Here is an 18018-nt window from a genome sequence, read left to right on the forward strand (position 1 = left end):
AACATTTGGGATCTCTCCCGATCTTCATGAGTTTTCAAAGATAATGGCCAAAGGCTTCGCAATGACACTTGCCAACTCCCTCAGTACCCTCGAATGCGTTAAATCCGGGCCCATGGATTTGTGTGTGTTTAGCTTTTCTAAATAGTTCCTAGCTTGTTCTTTCCCCAGCAAGGGCTGTCCACCTCCTTCCCATATTGTGTTGCCTAGTGCATTTGTCTGGGAGCTGACCTTGTCCATGAGGACTGAGGCAAAGAAAGCATTGAGTACTTCAGCTTTTCCCACATCATCTGTCACTAGGTTACCTCCCTCATCCAGTAAGGGCCCCACACCCTTTCTGATCACCCTTTTATTGCTAACATGCCTGTAGAAACCTTTCTTGTTATCCTTCACATCCCTTGCTAGCTGCAATTCCAACTACACTTTTGCCTTCCTGATAACTCTCCTGCATTCTCGAGCAATATTTATACTCCTCCCCAGTCATCTGTCCAAGTTTCCACTTCTTCTAAGCTTCCTTTTTGTGTTTAAGCTCATCAAGGATGTCCCCAGTAAGCCAATCTGGTTGCCTACCATATTTGCTTTTCTTGCTGCGCTTCAGGATGGTTTCGTCCTGTGCCTTGAATAAGGCTTCTTTAAAATACTGCCAGCTCTCCTGGACTCCTTTCCCCTTCATGTTAGCATCCCAGGGAATCCTGCCCCTCTGTTCTCTGAGGGAGTCAAAGTCTACTCTTCTGAAGTCTAGCGTGTATATTTTGCTACTCTCCTTTCTTCCTTTGGTCAGGCTCCTGAAATCGACTATCTCTTAATCACTGCTTCCTAGGTTGTCACCCACATCTACTTCTCTTACTAGTTCCTCCCTGTTTGTGAGCAGCAAGTCAAGCTGCGCATGGCCCCTGGTCAGTTCCTTCAGCATTTGTACCAAGAAGTTATCCCCAATGTTCTCCAAAAACTTCCTGGATTGTCTGTGTACTGCTGTATTGGTCGCCCAACAGATATCAGGGTGGTTAAAGTCACAAGAATCAGGGCCTGCAATCTGGAAGCTTCTCTCAGTTGTACAAAGAAAGCCTTGTCTACCTCATCCACCTGATCTGGTGGTCTATAGCAGACCCCAATCACAACATTACCCCATCCCATACCTTCCGGTAGATGGTATTCCCTTCTGATTTCTTCCCTTAGCGGTCCCTGCCAAAGCATTCTCCACCGCAGTGCCTGTGGAGAGAGCCTGATACCGGTTACTTACCTCTACAGGAATGGGGGATACCCGAGCTGGCTGCCTTCTCCTTCTAGAGGTTACATGTTGCCAGTTTTCTTCCTTATCCTGTGCTGCCCTGACTGGCTCTTCAAACCCTAATTCTTGAGTTATGGGAGCATGTAAATATTTTTTCTTATCCATTTTCTCCACACTGGTCATAATTTTAGAGACATATCATATCCCTTCCTAGTCTTCTCTTTTCTAAGCTGAAAAGTCCCAGTCTTATTAATCTCTCCTCATATGGCTGTTGTTCCAAATCCCGGCTCGTTTTTATTGCCCTTTACTGAAATTTTTCCAATGCCAAGATATCTTTTTTGGGATGGTGACCACGTTCTGCACACAGTATTCAAGATGTGGGCGTACCATTTGTATAGAGGCAATAGGATATTTTCTGTCTTATTCTCTGTCCCATTTCTAATGATTCCTAACCTATTTGCTTTTTTGACTGGTGCTGCACACTGAGGTGATGTCTTCAGAGAACTATCTGCAATAAGTCCAAGTTCTCTCTCTTGAGTGGTAACAGCTAATTTAGTCCCCATCATTGTAAACACATAGTTGGGGGATTATGTTTTCCAATATGCATTACTTTGCATTTATCAACATTAAAAGTCATCTGCCTTTTGTCTCCTACTTACCTAGTTTCATGAGATCCTTTTGGAACTCTTCACAGTGTACTTTGGACATAACTATCTTGAGCAGTTTAGTATCATCTGAAAACTTTGCCACTTCACTTTTCTCCAGATCATTTCTAAATATGTTGAATAGGATTGGTCCCACTGCATACCCCTGGGGTACACCGCTTGTTACCTCTCCAGTCTGAAAACTAACCAAAAATGTCTGCACTTGGCTGCCTATCTTTTAACTAGTTATCAGTCCATGAGAGGATCTTCCCTCTTCTCCCATGACAGCTTGTCAAAGGCTTTCTGAAAACCTCAGTACACTATATCCACTGGATTCCCCTTGTCCACATGCTTTTTGACCCCCTCAAAGAATTCTAGTAGATTGGTGAGGCATGGTTTCTCTTTACAGAAACCCTCTTAACTTTCCCCCAACAAATTGTTCATCTATGTGTCTGACAATTTTATTCTTTACTATTGTTTCAGCTGATTTCATAGAATCATAGAACTGGAAGAGACCTCAGAAGGTCATCAAGTCCAGCCCCCTGCTCTAGACAGGACCAATTCCAACTAAATCAACCCGCCCAGGGCTTTGTCAAGCCGAGACTTAAACACCTCTAGGGATGGAGACTCCACTACTTCCCTAGGCAACCCATTCCAGTGCTTCACCACCCTAATATCCAACCTGGACCTCTCCCACCACAACTTGAGACCATTGCTCCTTGTTCTGCCATCGGTCACTACTGAGAACAGCCTCTCTCCATCCTCTTTGGAACCTCCCTTCAGGAAGTTGAAGGCTGCTATCAAGTCCCCCCTCACTCTTCACTTCTGCAGACTAAACAGACCCAAGTACCTCAGCCTCTCCTCATAAGTCATATGCTCCAGCCCCCTAATCATTTTGGTTGCCCTCCGCTGGACCCTCTCCAATGCGTCCGCATCCTTTTTGTAGTGGGGAGCCCAGAACTGGACACAATACTCCAGATGCGGCCTCACCGAAGCCGAATAAAGGGGAATGATGACATCTCTGGATATGCTGGCAATGCTCCTCTTAATGCAACCTAATATGCCATTAGCCTTCTTGGCTACAAGGGCACACTGTTGACTCATATCTAGCTTCTCATCCACTGTAACCCCCAGGTCCTTTTCTGCAGAACTCATACTTAACCGGTTGGTCCCCAGCTTGTAACTATGCTTGGGATTCTTCCGTCCCAAGTGCAGGACTCTACACTTGTCCTTGTTGAACCTCATCAGATTTCTTGTGGCCCAATCCTCCAATTTGTCTAAGTCATTCTGTACCCTATCTCTGCCCTTAAGCGTATCTACCTCTCCCCCCAGCTTAGTGTCATGCGCAAACTTGCTGAGGGTGCAATCCATCCCCTCATCCAGATCATTAATAAAGATATTGAACAAAACCGGTCCTAGAACCGAACCTTGGGGCACTCCGCTAGAAACCGACCGCCATCCTGACATCGAGCCATTGATCACTACCCGCTGGGCTCGGCCTTCTAGCCATCTTTCTATCCATCTTACCGTCCATTTATCCAATCCACAATCCCTTAACTTGCTGGCAAGAATATTGTGGGAGACCGTATCAAAAGCCTTGCTAAAGTCAAGGTATATCACATCCACTGACTTCCCCATGTCCACCGAGCCAGCTACCTCATCATAGAAGCTAATCAGATTGGTCAGGCACGACTTGCCCTTTGTGAATCCATGCTGATTTGCCCAGTACCGACGTTAGACTTACTCACCTGTAATTGCCAGAATCACCTCTAAAGCCCTTTTTAAAGATTGGTGTCACATTAGCTTCTTCCAGTCTTTTGGTACAGATGCTGATATAAAGGACAGGTTACAAACCAGAGTTAGTAGTTCTGCAATTTTACATTTGAATTTTTTCAGAACTAAGGATCTTAACAAGTAGTTGACTGTATGATGAACTGATAAGCCTAGGCTTATCGGTTAATCTTGTCAGCTACACGCATTCCCCCTAGGGATGTAAGCAACGAGTCGACTACCTAATAAGCATATGCATATTGGGTAGCTGAGTAGTGACTTGACTAGTCGCTCCCCTCCTTCCCCCTGCTGCCTCTATCAGAGAGAGGCAGTAAGAGGGGGGAGCAGGAGCCGGCCCTGGAGGGAGCCAGCTTAAAGCCAGTACTGTGTCTGTGGCGGGCAGGGGAGACAGAAGCACAGCAGGGAAATGGTGCGAGCAGGGACTGAAGCTATCCCCGCTTGCCCCGGGTTCCGACTATTGCACTTCTGCCTTTGAAATGTAGCAAGAGCCCCACGGGCCAGGATCACCCATGGGGCTCTTCCTATATTTCAAAGGCAGAAGCACAGCAGTCGGAACCCAGGGGGAGAGGGGCACAGCTCCAGTCCCCACTCGCCCTGTGTTCTCCGCTGCTCTTTTTCCCGTGGGGCTCTTGCTACATTTCAGAGGGAGAGGTGTAGCCGGCATAGCGAGCACCCTACCTCCTCCTTATTGACTAGGTGATAGAAATTCCATCGACTACTTGATTAGCTGATTCATTGAAATGTAACATTCCTAATCTCCCCCCCCCTTACGGCCTGTGTATCTGAGACGGTGGGGGCGGAGGGAGGAGTGGGAGCCGATGCCTGTGGGAAACTAGCTTAAAAGTTGGCTCCCCACAAGCCCAGGATTGGCCTGCCCTCCGCCCCTGCACTGTTGCCTCTTTCAAGCCAACTCCCCATGCGTATCAGTTCTGCAGACCCCCTGCTGCCTTCCACTGAGGTGGGGGGACAGGCAGGAGCTGGTGCTGGGGGCAGCTAGCTTAAAAGCCAGTTCCCTCCAGCACTGGCTCCATGGTGCCGCCTGCCCCTCCCCACCCCAGCACTGCTGCCTTTATGAGAGACCTGCCTGCCACCCTGCGCTGCTGCCTCTGATACAGAGGCCGTGGGGTAGCAAGGAGGCTCCCCAAGAGTGGAGCCGGGAGTGCACTGGCTGCCAGCCCCGCCCCCGGAGACTAGTCGTGTAACCAACAGTATTTTGTGCAGTTACGTGGCTGTTCAGTTACACGCTGCCTAACATCCCTGTTCAGAACTCTTGGGTGAATGTCGTCTGTTCCCGGTGACAAGTTACTGTGCAGTTGATCAGTTTGTGCAGTTGAGCGCGGATAACCTCCTCTCCACAGCTGCCAAGGGGCTTCCTACCCTTCCAGCGGAGGGGGAGCTAGCTACGAACCGTCCCTCAGAACCATGCAGTGTTAGGAGGGATGGGGGTTACGCTGGGGGCAGACTCAAGCCGGCTTGCAGCACCCTCAGGCCCCATCCGTGCTTCCAGTGACATGCTGTGCTTTGTGAGCTAACGTGTCTCCATTGTTGTCTCTTGAAGGCAAATCGAACGCCCACGCCCCCTGCTTCAAGTGTGACCCGACCCAATCCGGAGCTCCCTGGGAGCACAAGGCGGGAGACCCGCAATGCCTTGCCCGGCTCCCCACGGGGCTGCCAAGTGTTCTGCGAGCCAGCTGAGGAGGTGGAGTTCAGCAAGCCGGGCGTGCTACTGTCCACCAGGGATGAGGAGGCGCCCGCTGCGAGGCAGCCAGACGCAGCGGAGACAAATGAACAATATTCTGGCAGGTCCGATCGCTTCTGCTTCAGCTCTCTGGGTAACAATCCCCCCCTGATAAGCAAATCCAGCACAGCCAGCGCCCGTCAAGCACGGAGCAACCAGCCTGAGGAGAATCACTACTCCTCTCGCTCTGACCCCTTCCTCCCAGCTTGGGCTGCTCGCAATGGCCCGGGAAGTGATGGGGTTACCAAAACCAGCCAGGCCTCCCTTTCCCCAGAGAGCTGCAGCAGTTCCTGGAACAGCACCACTGTGAAAACTCACGAAGTCCACGTGGAAGAGAATCCTAACGTGGATCTGGGGGAGGCCGCCGGCCTGCATGATGGAGACGGGGCCTATGAGAACCCATCTTCAGCCAGCTCTGGCTCCCACGGGGAGCTCTCCAGATACCAGGAAGGCAATCGCAACAAGTCCGGCACACCTTGGAATTCAACAGCCGCTCCGGGACTTTCCCCTCAGAAGATTAACAAGCCCAGACGAGGCGGAGACGGGGCAGCCTTTCCCTGGAAGGACTACGCTCTGCCAGCTGCCATTGCTGCCTTTGCCTGTGTCGTGGCTTTCCTGTTCTATAAGCATCTGCGGAATTAGGCGGCAAGCCCGGCGAGGAGACTGCAGCGCCCTGCTCCTTCCAGCCACGCCGCCGTCCGCAGGCTTCCTGCTCAGCCCACTCCGTGGGAATTTGAACCGGCACATCTGAGGCTGAGGCTGGAGATTGGACTTCCAGATGCCCTCCTCGGTCTTTTCCCTGCAGAAAGGAGGCCTGACCCCTTTGTGCTCTTCTCCAGCCTGGTCCATCGCCTGTTGCCTTCCCATCCACTTGCCTTTTCTGGCCGCATCCCTGCTCCCCTCCCTCCTCTCGCTGGTGGACCTTAGACAGTGACATTCACTTCCACAGACACTCGTTATCCACGCCGGTCTGCGGGCCGGTGCAATGGAAAGGTTACCTCAGAGACATTTGGTGGCATTCTACAAGAGGGGATTCCTACTGCCTGCTCAGAGAACGAGCTTCACGTCCTTGCAGAATCTGAGGTGTATGAGCATCAAGAAAATGCACCTGGCTTCTGCTGCTAGGTTTTCTCCAACTTTAAAATGTTGATGCTTGGAAAGGGACTGAGCACTAGCTTCCGTGCAGGTACTTGACCAGGAATTCTCCCTTGAACCCAGAGGTGGCCCGCTGAAGACTCTTCTGGCTTTTTCCTCCATCCATGCCTCGGGATTGGGTCTGTGCTCACTCTCCCCTTCCTTCTTGCCGTGTGTTTGGGTCCCACAATTCAGGATTCTCTGGGCTCATCAGTTAACCTTCACGATGACGAGCAAGGCCCCCCAACCCTCACTGCCTTTCTATCAGTGCGGGGGGGAGTAGGCGGGAGCTAGCACAGTGCAGGGAGAGGCAGATGGCGCTGCAGGAGCTGGTGCTTACGGGGAGCTGGCTTACAAGCACCAGCTCCCACCTGCCCCCTCTCCCCCGGCACTGCTGCCTCTGTATCAGAGGCAGCAGCGCGGGAGGAGGGGGAAGAGGAGGTAGCTCCACAGGAGCCAGTAAGCCAACTCTCTGGGCATGCCAGCTCCCATGGAGCCACCTTCCCCCTGCATGTAAACGTGTACCACTGAAAATGTCAGCGGTTACATGTTTACAAAAAAAAAGATGCTTTTTTTACATCCCTAGCTTATACCTCACTGCGGGGGGGTGCTGACAGTCTCCACAGTGAGGTGTGGGGGGGGAGCCAGCTCCCAGAAGCGGCAGGACCTCAAGTGGAAGGGGCGGGGTGGTGGCAGCCAGACATCCATGCTGCCTGGAACATGGTGAGCCTCGTCCTTCCCCACACTCCCAGGCCCTTAGAACAGGGGTGGGAAACCTTTTTTGGGTTGGGGGGGGGGCTGCTGACCCACAGGAATATCAGTCCTGAGCCGCACACACATGAGATACAAACAAACAAACAAAAACACCCCAACAAACCCTCGCTGATGTGGCCCCCATCCGAGAGGGAGAAAGATGCTCCCCACATTCCCCTCCCGCACCAGAGCCTGGAGGGCCCAGGCTAGTGGATTTTGTGTGCTCTACCCCTGCGGTGGGGCAGCGGAGGGGCTGAAGTGCCAGCGTGGGCTCCCCATCCTTGGGGGGAGCTCTGAGCCTCAGGGGCTAGATCCGGGGAAGCCAGGGGCCGCATCCATCCCCCTGGCCTCTGGTTCGCCACCCCTGCCTTAGAGCAGTGGTTCTCAAAGTGTGGTCTGTGGATCATTAGTGGCCCACAACCATCTTGCAGGTGGGCCGCAGTCTCCAGGCTCGCCTAACCCCCACCCTGCCTGGGGAAGCCTGCACTGGTGCTCTAGCCCGTGCCTCCCTTGAGGTTGGACCACCAGCACTGGCTTCCCGTTGGGGGTCAGGAAGGGCTGGGGTAGGAGCAAGCCTCACAGGCCAGATCCAGCTTGTGGGGGAAGGCAGCGTCTCTGTGCACTGCCACTCCCCCTTACCCCCAGCTGGAATTACAGCCAATGGGAGCAGGGGGGGCAGTCCTTGGGAGCGGCAGGAGGCACAGAGGCAGGTAAGCACCCCCATCCTCCTCATGCCCAGCCCCCACCCCCACATCCCCCGCACACTGAGACCCCGCACTCTTAGCCCGCTACTGCACCCTCCTTCGACCCAGACCCCACACCCCCATCCTGCTCCTGCTCCTTCCCTTCCACCCAGACCCTCCACCCTGCTCCTGCACCCTACCTCCTTCCCAGCCAGACCCCTCCACACACTCCATCCTGCACCCATTTTATCATCATGGGTGGTCGGCTGATGGTCTGCATTGAGCAGGGTGGGCCATGGGCCAAAATGTTTGAGGCCCACTGCCTTAGAGCCAGTCGACGTGCGTGGTGCAGCACTCCTGCGGCAATTTAAAGGACCCGGGGCTCCAGCTGCCACAATGGCAGTGGGTCCCTTTGAATTGCTAGGCCCTGTGGCAACTGCCCCGTGCCCCCACCTCCTCCCATCAGCGGGCCTGCCTCACCGGTTCAGATCAGTCACTTTGTTAACCTCTGGGATCTTTTCAGTGTCCTGTGTGGAACAAGAAGGGTCTGAAGATCTGCGAAGCAAATAGCTAAGTCACAAAAATCACCACAGCTGGCCCCACTGTTGACATCCCAGCAGAGAGACCTAGATTTAAAATGGACTCTGGAGGTTAAACTGAGGGTCCCTCCAGCTTAGGGGCAGCATGGGGCATGCTGTGTCTGTGCAGTGATGAAGCAGAGAAACTAAATTGACTGGCACATTTCAGTAGCGCTACATTCTCTTCACTATCACTCCCTCAATGTGCCCACAGGGACATTGCTAGTCTTCTGGCTTCCGCTCTCCTCTGAGCGTGTTTCCCATGCCTAAGCGACGAGGAGTCCTGTGGCACCTTACAGACTCACTGAAGTGTAGGAGCATAAGCTTTCGTGGGCAAAGACCCACTTCGTCAGATGCATGTAGTGGAAATTTCCAGAGGCAGGAATAAATATGCAGGCCAGAATCAGGCTGGAGATGACGAGGTGGATCCAATCAGGGAGGATGAGGCCTACTAGTAGCTGATCTGGAGGTGTGAATTCCAAGAGAGCAGAAGCTGCTTTTGTAGTTAGCGAGCCATTCACAGTCTTTGTTTAATCCTGAGCGGATTGTGTCAAACTTAAAGATGAACTGTAGCTCAGCAGTTTCTCTTTTTGAAGTCTGGTCCTGAAGTTTTTTTGCTGCAGGATGGCTACCTTGAGATCTGCAATTGTGTGTCCAGGGAGACTGAAGTGTCCTCCAACAGGTTTTTGTATATTGCCATTCCTAATATCTGATTTGTGTCCATTGATTCTTTTACTCAGGGACTGTCCAGTCTGGCCGATGTATATAGCAGTGGGGCATTGTTGGCACATGATGGCATATATTCCGTTGGTAGATGTGCAGGAGAATGAACCAGTGACGGTATGGCTGATGTGGTTAGGTCCTGTGATGGTGTTGCTGGTGTGTATATGTACACCATGCCTGTGATGCTGGGCAAGATGCGGCCTGAGGGCTGGATCTGGCCCGCCTAACACTTTGATCTGGCCCACAAATTGCATCTGGCCACTTTCTATTTATATCCTGCTGCCCAGGCCACTGAATTTCCAGGTTGGTGGCTCAGGCAGCAGGATCCTATTTATAGGGCTTGCGGCTCCCAGTTGCGGCAGTGCCCTGGCGGAGGCCAGAGCCATGAGCCCTTTAAATAGTCACAGTAACCGTGGGGGGCTGCCAGGCAACACGGTGGCAGCGGGGCCAGGAGCTCTGAGCCCTTTGCTGTGTTTTTAATTCAAAGCCTCCAGCCCCAGACAATTCTGGGGAGAGGCTGGTCTCCAGACCTGCCCCTTCCAGGAGCTGGCCCATGACCGTGTACCAAAATTTATTATGTGTCATCATCGTCCCCGCCCCCCAAAAATGATTGCCCACCCCAGCCTTAGAGCATGGGATCGCAAGGAACCCCAGGTGTTGCCTGTTGCAGTACTAAGCCTCCAAGCTGTTTTGCTGTAGAATTCCTGGTCCAGTGTAGTTTTACCGGAGAATCGGGCTTTAAGTGGAAGGGGGCAAAGGGAATTTCAGTCGTTTGAGAGAGCTCAGTCACCACCACGGTGATGGCATGGTACGTGGTCGTTAGGTCAACTGAAGCAACTGCCCCGCCTGATTCAAGGACCAGGGACAGTATCTCCTGCTTCACGGCTCCAGCCAGGATGAGAATTGCGCCTCTTTGTGTCTCATTGTCATAGGGTTGCTAACGAGCAAGGCCGTGAATTCGAGAGGGGTGTTTTGATGGAAAGTTGTGGTCAGGCTGTGAGAAATAATAAATCACAGAAATGTGTGTGGGGTTAGGGGGGAGCACACAGAGGAGTTGCCTGGGGCCCCTGTCGCAAAGTTACAGGCTTGGGCTTTTGGCACTGTGGATTGAACCCCACCCTCTAAGGCTGCATTAATGGAATTTCGAGGAAGTTGTGGCGTTCTCCTTAAAAAAATCCCAGAACCTGTGACTGGCTCGTAGTTTTACTAATGAGAAATTGGCCCTGACGCCTCTGGTGGAGTGGCCTTTTATACACAGCTCCCCAGGATGTCAAAGCTCCCCTGACAGTGTTCCCTGTTCCATGCCCTGCGTGAAGATAACGTTATGGTAAAGCTTTAGTGGGCAAAATCCACTTCCTCAGATGAGCTGAGTGGAGAGAAAAGGGGGGACCCTCCCAATATAGAACAGAAAAACAAGAGGTGCGGGGAGTACTACCTGCAATTGTAGTGCCTGTGCTAAGGAGGCTAATTGAGGGGGCTGGAAGTATCCCAGACTTTGCTTTTGATATCAGTTGGGTGTTGAATGTTAAGGAAAGCAGATTTTATAATGGGCCATCCAATTCAGGTCTTGGTTCATGCCATGAGAGATAGTGTTAAATTTGCATATGAAGACCAATTCTGTACTCTCTCTCTCTCTCTCTGTAGTTGGTTTTTGAAATTCCTTTGTAGAAGAATGGCTACTTTTAAATCCATTAATGAGTGTCCAGGTAAGTTTAAAATGTTCCCCTACAGGTTTCTGTGTGTTTAGGGATATTAAATTTAGATTAATGGACTAATCGAATAGTCGATGCAATTTGCATTGACAATTCGATTAGTTGATAAGGGTGCCTCTGCCTTTGAAGTGTAGCAACAGCTGTGCTCATGCCCTGGGGCTGTTGCTACACTTCAAAGGTGAAAGCACTGAAGGGAGCACTCACCTTGCTGGCCCCAAACTCTCTGCGGCGTTTCAAAGCGGCAATACCGCATGAAGCCTGGGGTCAGTGGGGGTGTCCTGGGCTCTGTGCGGTGCTGCCGCTTTGAAACGCCACGTCCCCAGCTGGCCCTGGGCTGCACGCAGCATTTCAAAGTGCTAGACCTCAGGCTCCACATGGAGCTGCTGCTTTGAAGGACCTCCTCTTTCTGATAGAGGCAGTGCAGGGCAGGGGGGAGGAAGCGACTAGGAGTTCACTATGTGTGTGACCATTTCTGAGATCTAGTAAAGGTTTTAGTAAGTACAAAAGCTGGGATAGTCCAAGTTAGTCTTCTCAGAGCAGCTAATCCTGGTTCTGACACTCTAGGGCAGGGGTGGGCAATAATTTTTTGCTGGGGGCCACTTTGCACCAGAAAGACCTCACCGAGCCAGGTCACAGAAGAAGTGTTATGCGCTCTGAAGGAAGGCGCATTCAGTCCACTACAAAAGGCTGCAGGTCCCCCGTGCACACTGTGGTGTAACACCCTATTCCAGTGATTTTCAACCCTGGGTCCAGGGATCTGTTTAAGGGATCTATCAAGCAGGGACAGTATTTGAGTTGCTGGAGACCCTCCCCTTCCTCCTTCCCCCACAAGACACTGAAACCTGGGGGGCCCCCAAGCCCTGCCATCTACGGCTGCAGCCTAATTTTGAGCAGCTTAGTTTTGTAGAGCCCTCAGCATTTGCTCTGTTTGCTACCCTCTAATGTCCACCCTGGATTTTCTATGCAGAAAAACCGGTTGTAGCTTAGGGATGTGAACGACTAGTTGACTATCTGATAAGCAAATACTTATTGGATAATCGACAAGCTAGTCGACTAGTCGCTTCCTCCGCCCTAGCTGCTTCTATCAGAACAAGGTAGCAAGGGGGGGGGGGGAAACAGGGGGTGCTTCAAAGCGGCAGGGCCACGGGGAGCCCGGATACAGCTGGGAACTCCCGTGCTGACCCCGGGCTCCATGCAGTGCTGCCACTTTGAAATGCCACGTGGAGCCTGACGCTGGACTCCCCACAGTATTTCAAAGCGACAGCGCCGCATGGAGCCTGGGGTCCGCTGGGGACTTCACCAGCTGACCCCAGGCTCCAATGCGATGCTGCCATTTTGAAGCACCATGGGGAGCATGACCCCCGCTGGCCCCATGCTCCCTGCAGCGCTTTCACCTTTGGAAGTGTAGCAACAGCCCGAGGGCTGTTGCTACACTTCAGAGGCAGAGGCTCCCTTATCAACTAATTGATGCAAATTGCATTGACTATTCGATTAGCCAATTGACCTTTTACACTCTATTGTAGCACAGGAGGGCTGTGCTCTTTTCAGTAACAGGGCTCCGTAAGAAATATGGCCTGCTGTCTGCAAGACAATATTCCCAATGTAAACCTTAGGCCAGGGGTGTCAAACTCCTAGCCTATGGGCCATTCTCATTCAGAGCAGTTGTGGGGTCTAGCTTGGGAGTCTTGGTGGGCCATGAAGAGGGAAGGGGGAGTAGGGTGGGAAATCTGTTGGTTCCCATCCCCCAAACCTTATGTCTTCCTGCCACCATCACCTGACCCCACTCTCTCCCCCCATGGCACCCCATCCCCCGAGGGATGCAGCCTCGGGGATTGCCAGGGTTGCCTGGTGCAGGGCAGCAGCAGCTATTGAACTCCCTCACATCCCTGCAGCGGTGGGAGCCACTGGGAAGTGGCGCGAACTCAGTGTATTCGCTCCGCTGCACTCGCATTCCCCGCGGACATCCTACTGCCCTGCACCATCCCCTCCCCTGTAATCCCTGAGGCCATGCCCCTCAGGGGATGGGGTACTATGGAGGAAGAGGGCAAGGCAGTGACGGGAAAGGGCAGGGTTTGGGAGGTGGGAACAGACAGCCCCACCCCTCCCCACCCAGTGACTCCTGGGTCAGATGGCGTAACTGCTCCAGCTGTGGATGGCCTGTGGGCTGGGCGTGTGAGACCCCTGCATTAAGCACATCGGGGCAGGACACAAACAAGCAGCTCTGATACCATGTTTGAGTCTTGTTTGTTACAAGCCCTGTCCCAGCATTAGCCCTGTAAACATGAAAACGGGGTTTTCCAGTGGGACGTGTAACGATAACAATCTCTGCAAGTACAAGTCTTAGTAGCAGAAACGGGCCTGAGTTTTAGAAGCCACCTTTAGCTTTTTCCTTTTCTAGCTGGGGAAAGGCCCCCACCTCTTCCTGCTCCCCACCCCCCTCCAGGGTCCACCTTTTCCCCGAGACCCACCCCTATTCCACCCCACCCCCCAAGTAACATGGCCCAGGGGACCAGCAGGGCAGCGGAGGTCAACCTCCCCCCTACCGCTGCAGGAAAGCAGAGTGACTAGTCCCAGCTTACTCTGCTACCAACCACCAGCGAATGCCAGGAGTGGTTACACCCTTCCAAGCTAGGGTGCTGCAGGGAGGAAGGAGGAGGCACATAGGCCCCATCCCCCATTGCTCACAGGAAGAGTGAAGCCAAACTGCCCCACTCACACGGGGCTGATGGCCAGTTCTTATCCCTTTTACCGTCCTCCAACCTCAGTCCACCCACAAAACTCCAGCTAGGCTACATTCCTTCTCCGGGCGGTACCTGCATTTCTGTCCTGGCCATCCACGTGGCTAGCACACCTGCTGTCCTGGGCAGCTCTGGTCTCCCTTGGTCTCCTTCTTCCTCTTCTCTGAGCTTCTGCTGGGTTGGTTTTTCAGGATTTTCTCCCCCCTTCTAGATCTCAGCATGTCTTACTCTCCTTTTGAGGAAAATCTGCTTCCACATACTCCTCCATCAGTTTAATTGCGGTATTGGAAAAGGTTCAGAAAAGGACAACAAGTATGAGTAGGGGTTTGGAATGGGTCCCAGATAGAGAGATTAAAAAGACGTGGACTTTTCAGCTTAGAAAAGAAGACAAAGTGGGGATATGATAGAGGTTTATAAAATCATGACTGGTGTAGAATAAGTGAACAAGGAAAAGGTATTTAGTTGTTCCCATAACCTAAGAGCTAGGAGTCACCAAGGGAAATTAATAGGTAACAGGTTTAAAACAAATAAAAGGAAGTATTTCTTCATGCAGCGCACAGTCAACCTGTGGAACTCCTTGCCAGAGGATGTTGTGAAGATCAGGACTTTAACAGGGTTTAAAAAAGAACGAGATAAATTCATGGAGGTTAGATCCATCAAAGGCTATTAGCCAGGATGGGTAGGAATGGTGTCCCTAGCCTCTATTTGTCAGGGGCTAGAAATGGATGACAGGAGAGGGATCACTTGATGATTCCCTGTTCAGTTCACTCCCTGTGGGGATTCTGGCATTGGCCACTGTTGGAAGACTGGATACTTTGGTCTGACCCAGTATGGCTGTTATGTTCTCTGCCATGTTCGGCTGGCATTGCCACACCCAGACTTGCATGGTTTCTGAGAGGCACTGTACAAACTGCTCAAGGGTCAGCCTGTCAATGATTTCCCTCACTGTTTGGGCGTCTGGCCATAAAGTCCATCAGCTTCTAGGCACAGGATTTGGGCTGCAAAATCCCCATCCACCAGGCCCACGTAAATTTTCGTCCACACTTCTCCAGGAATCCTGCCCATTCTAGGATGACCACCATTCCCATGTCTGTCTGTGTCCTTGTCCTGTTCATTTTTCAGTGCTGTATGGGCAGCCAGATAGGGGCCAGTTGTAGAGCCTGGGTTACCCTATCCCACCCAAAAGTCTAGGACAGGGGTGGGCAATAATTTTCACAGGGGGGACCACTTACCGAATTTTGGTACTGGTGATGGGCTGGCTCCATCCCCTGGATAGGACCAGGGGACTAGCCTCTCCACAGAGTTGTCTGGGGCCAGAGATTCTGAAGTAAAAACACAGCAAAGGGCTTGGGGATAGCGGCCCTGCCTCTACCGTATTGCCTGGCAGCCATCTAGGGTTGCTGCGGCTATTGAAAAGGCTCGCGGCTCCGGTCTCTGCCGGGGTAGCACCACAGCTGGGAGCCAGGAGCCATTTAAATAGGATCCTGCTGTTTGAGCCACCGCTGGAAATTCCAAGGCACAGGCAGCAGGATATAAATAGAAAGCGGCCAGATGTAGTCTGTGGGCTGGATCTGGCCCCTGAGCCGCATCTTGCCCGGCCTCAGTTTAGGAGTCTCCCACCTTCTTCTCTTTCCCCCTCCTCTGGCTTCCTCCCAGTCTTCATAACTCCGGGCTAATTGGACTGGCAGGTGTACAGGTCCCGGTCCCCGGCTGGATGATTCCAAGACAGGATTTATCCTGCATTCCCTGTGACACAGGTCTGCACTTGCCTGCGGCTTGGGGTCAGCACTAGTCTCTTTCCAATGGGGAGAGGGCGCCTGAGGTGGGCCTTAGCCTCCCTCACCATGAAGTCCTGCCCCCTGCTTTTCCTTCCCCTCCACCCTCCGAGGTCCCATCCCTGGTCAGGCCAGAAGCTGGAACCGAGCAGTGGTAAGAGCCTCATACGGAGGCCAGGCTGTTGTAGAGAGGCTGGGACCCTTCACCTGTGCTGCACAGTGCATCCTGGAGGGTGGGGACATAGGCTGGGGGCTGCTTTTGGGCAACCCAGCACTCCCCCTCTTCCCCCCCCCCCAGCAGCAGATGGAGGGCCCAGAGATCTCCACAGCAGTCCAGACTCCCAGGGGCAGCTTTACTGGCCGGCTCTGGCTTCTGCCCAGGCGAGGGTGGCAGAACCTCACAGACAAGCTGGGGCAGGGATCCTGCTTGTGTCCCGTTTTTGCACTTCGAAAGGAGGGTCACCCTATCCCTCAGCCATCACCCGCTCTTCCAGGCCCTTGTCTGCATCCTTTTCCTGCAGGGTCCTGCTACCCAAGGATATTCGCTCCCCTTGTTGCCCAGCCCCTCTGTAATCCTAACCCCTCTCTTCAGGGCATTCTCATCCCCTGCAGCACAAGGGCCTTCAGTCCGGTTCCTCTTTCAGGGCCTTCTGCTCAAGATCCTCCCATTTCCCTGCAGTTAGTCCTAGTTTTGCTCTGTGTGATATTTCCCCCTCCCTCTTCCCAGCCTGGCGTGCCTCTGTAGCCAGGTGATTAAACCTTTCATCTGATCTTCATGTTTCAGTTATTATTCAACTCCCCCTTATGAATGCTGGCCTAAGCTACTTGCCTCCTCCGTCTCCGGTGATGGGACAAGGTCCTTTAAAAGGGAGCCACATCACCCTGTGTGATGGCGTGTCGGGGACCCCCGACCCTGCATCCCCGTCCGCAGCAGGATGTGACTCTGCCAGCCAGTAGAATAGAGAGGGTTTATTGCTTCTCAGAGATATCGCACAGCCTGGGTTCGATGTGGACATAGGAGTAAGGGGCAGGCAGTCTCAGATCCCTTGGGGCAGGTGTACACAGGCCCCTGACCCCCCAGTACTCGATTTAGTCTCTTCTCTTCGTGTTGCCCAGCCAAGACCACCCAACTCCCAGGCCCTGCCCCCCAGCTAGGGGGCTGTCTCCGCCTCCCTTCCTTTGTCTCTCCCAATGGGAAGAGCCTTGTTAACTGCCCAGGCTGGGACTAGGTGTCTGGGCCAATACACATGCGGGGTGAGTCAGTAGGAATCACACATCACAGTGCAGCCAAGAGGGGACACGGGGTTACAAAGCAGACAGCCCCCCACTATGTCACACTCTGTGACAGGGAACCATGTGTCTGGATGTGTGGAAACATGCCCAGTTTCATTTCCTGATTTGAGTGCGGAACATTGTAACTGTAGGGCTTGTCTACATGGGGAACGCTCAGAAAAGTTAATCCAAATTAATGAAACGCAAATGTAACTAAACTGCATTAAAACCGTGTAAACACACTCATTCAGAATTCATGGCCTTACGTCAGTTTAGCTTAATTCCATTTGAAGTGAATTTTCCTGAATGCCCTTGTGTAGCCTCACCATCAGCTTTACACAAACCTACAGGTTGGTATTTTAATGCTCTAAGGTAGAAGTTAGCAAATATCGGCCCGCGGGCCAAATCCGGTTCCCCAAGATTAGCCCCTGGCCAGCCATTGCCACTGTATTTATGTGCGCCTCTATATGGCAATTGCAGCTCCCATTGGCTGCGGACTGCTGTTCCTGACCAATGGGAGCTGTGGAAAGTGGTGTCCCAGTCCACACCACTTCCCACAGCTCCCATTGGCTAGAAACAGTGATCCGCAGCCAATGAGAGCTGCAGTCGCTAGTACCTTTGGGGTCCAGGTAAATACAGTGGTGGCGGCCTGCCAGAGGCTAACCCTGGGGAACCGCTGCCATGTTGTTGCCCACCCTGGCGCTAAGGTCACATCTACACTATAAAATTATGGTGACCTAAGTTATATCAGCATACTTTGGCCAGAGTAGTTACACTGCTTTTGTGTGTCCACACTACGTTCCTTGTCTTGGTGGTGTGCATCCTCACCAGGAGCGCTTCCACCGATTGAACTGTCAGGGTGGGGCATCGTGGGACAGCTTCTGAAAGCCAGCAACAGTCAGGCTTTCCTGGCTGTTCCTGGCCAATGGGAGCTGTGGGAAGTGGTGTGGCCTGGGACACTACTTCCTGCAGCTCCTATTGGTCGGAAACAGCAATCTGCAGCCAATGGGAGCTGCAATCACCCATACCTATGGAGGTGCACATAAATACAGTGGCAATGGCCTGCCAGGGACTAACCTTGGGGAACCGGATTTGTTGCTAGACTACAGAGGTTTTTTTGAAAAACAGCCTTTTTCCGAAAACAATCGTAAAGCGTCCACACCTCAAGCGCATTTTTGCGCAAAAAAATCGAAAGAACAGAGGGGTTTTTCCGGCATCGGTGTTCCTCATTCTACGAGGAAGAACGCCTTTT

At 52.6% G+C, this 18018-nt stretch overlaps 1 protein-coding gene across 2 annotated transcripts in view; it reads left to right on the forward strand.

Annotated features, from left to right (window-relative positions):
- The window catches only part of MAVS (mitochondrial antiviral signaling protein), a 36527-nt gene extending 19519 nt beyond the window's left edge, over positions 1-17008 (forward strand). For both annotated transcript variants that reach the window (XM_006139231.4, XM_089777750.1), the window contains exon 7: positions 5219-17008. In XM_006139231.4, the coding sequence (XP_006139293.3) occupies positions 5219-6040 (822 nt within the window). In that variant the 3' untranslated portion in view covers positions 6041-17008. The remainder of the gene's footprint in view (positions 1-5218) is intronic.
- Positions 17009-18018: the final 1010 nt, after the last annotated feature.

This window comes from Pelodiscus sinensis, chromosome 4, assembly GCF_052426305.1.
Source record: "Pelodiscus sinensis isolate ZL-2025 chromosome 4, ASM5242630v1, whole genome shotgun sequence".
Lineage (NCBI taxonomy): Eukaryota > Metazoa > Chordata > Testudines > Trionychidae > Pelodiscus > Pelodiscus sinensis.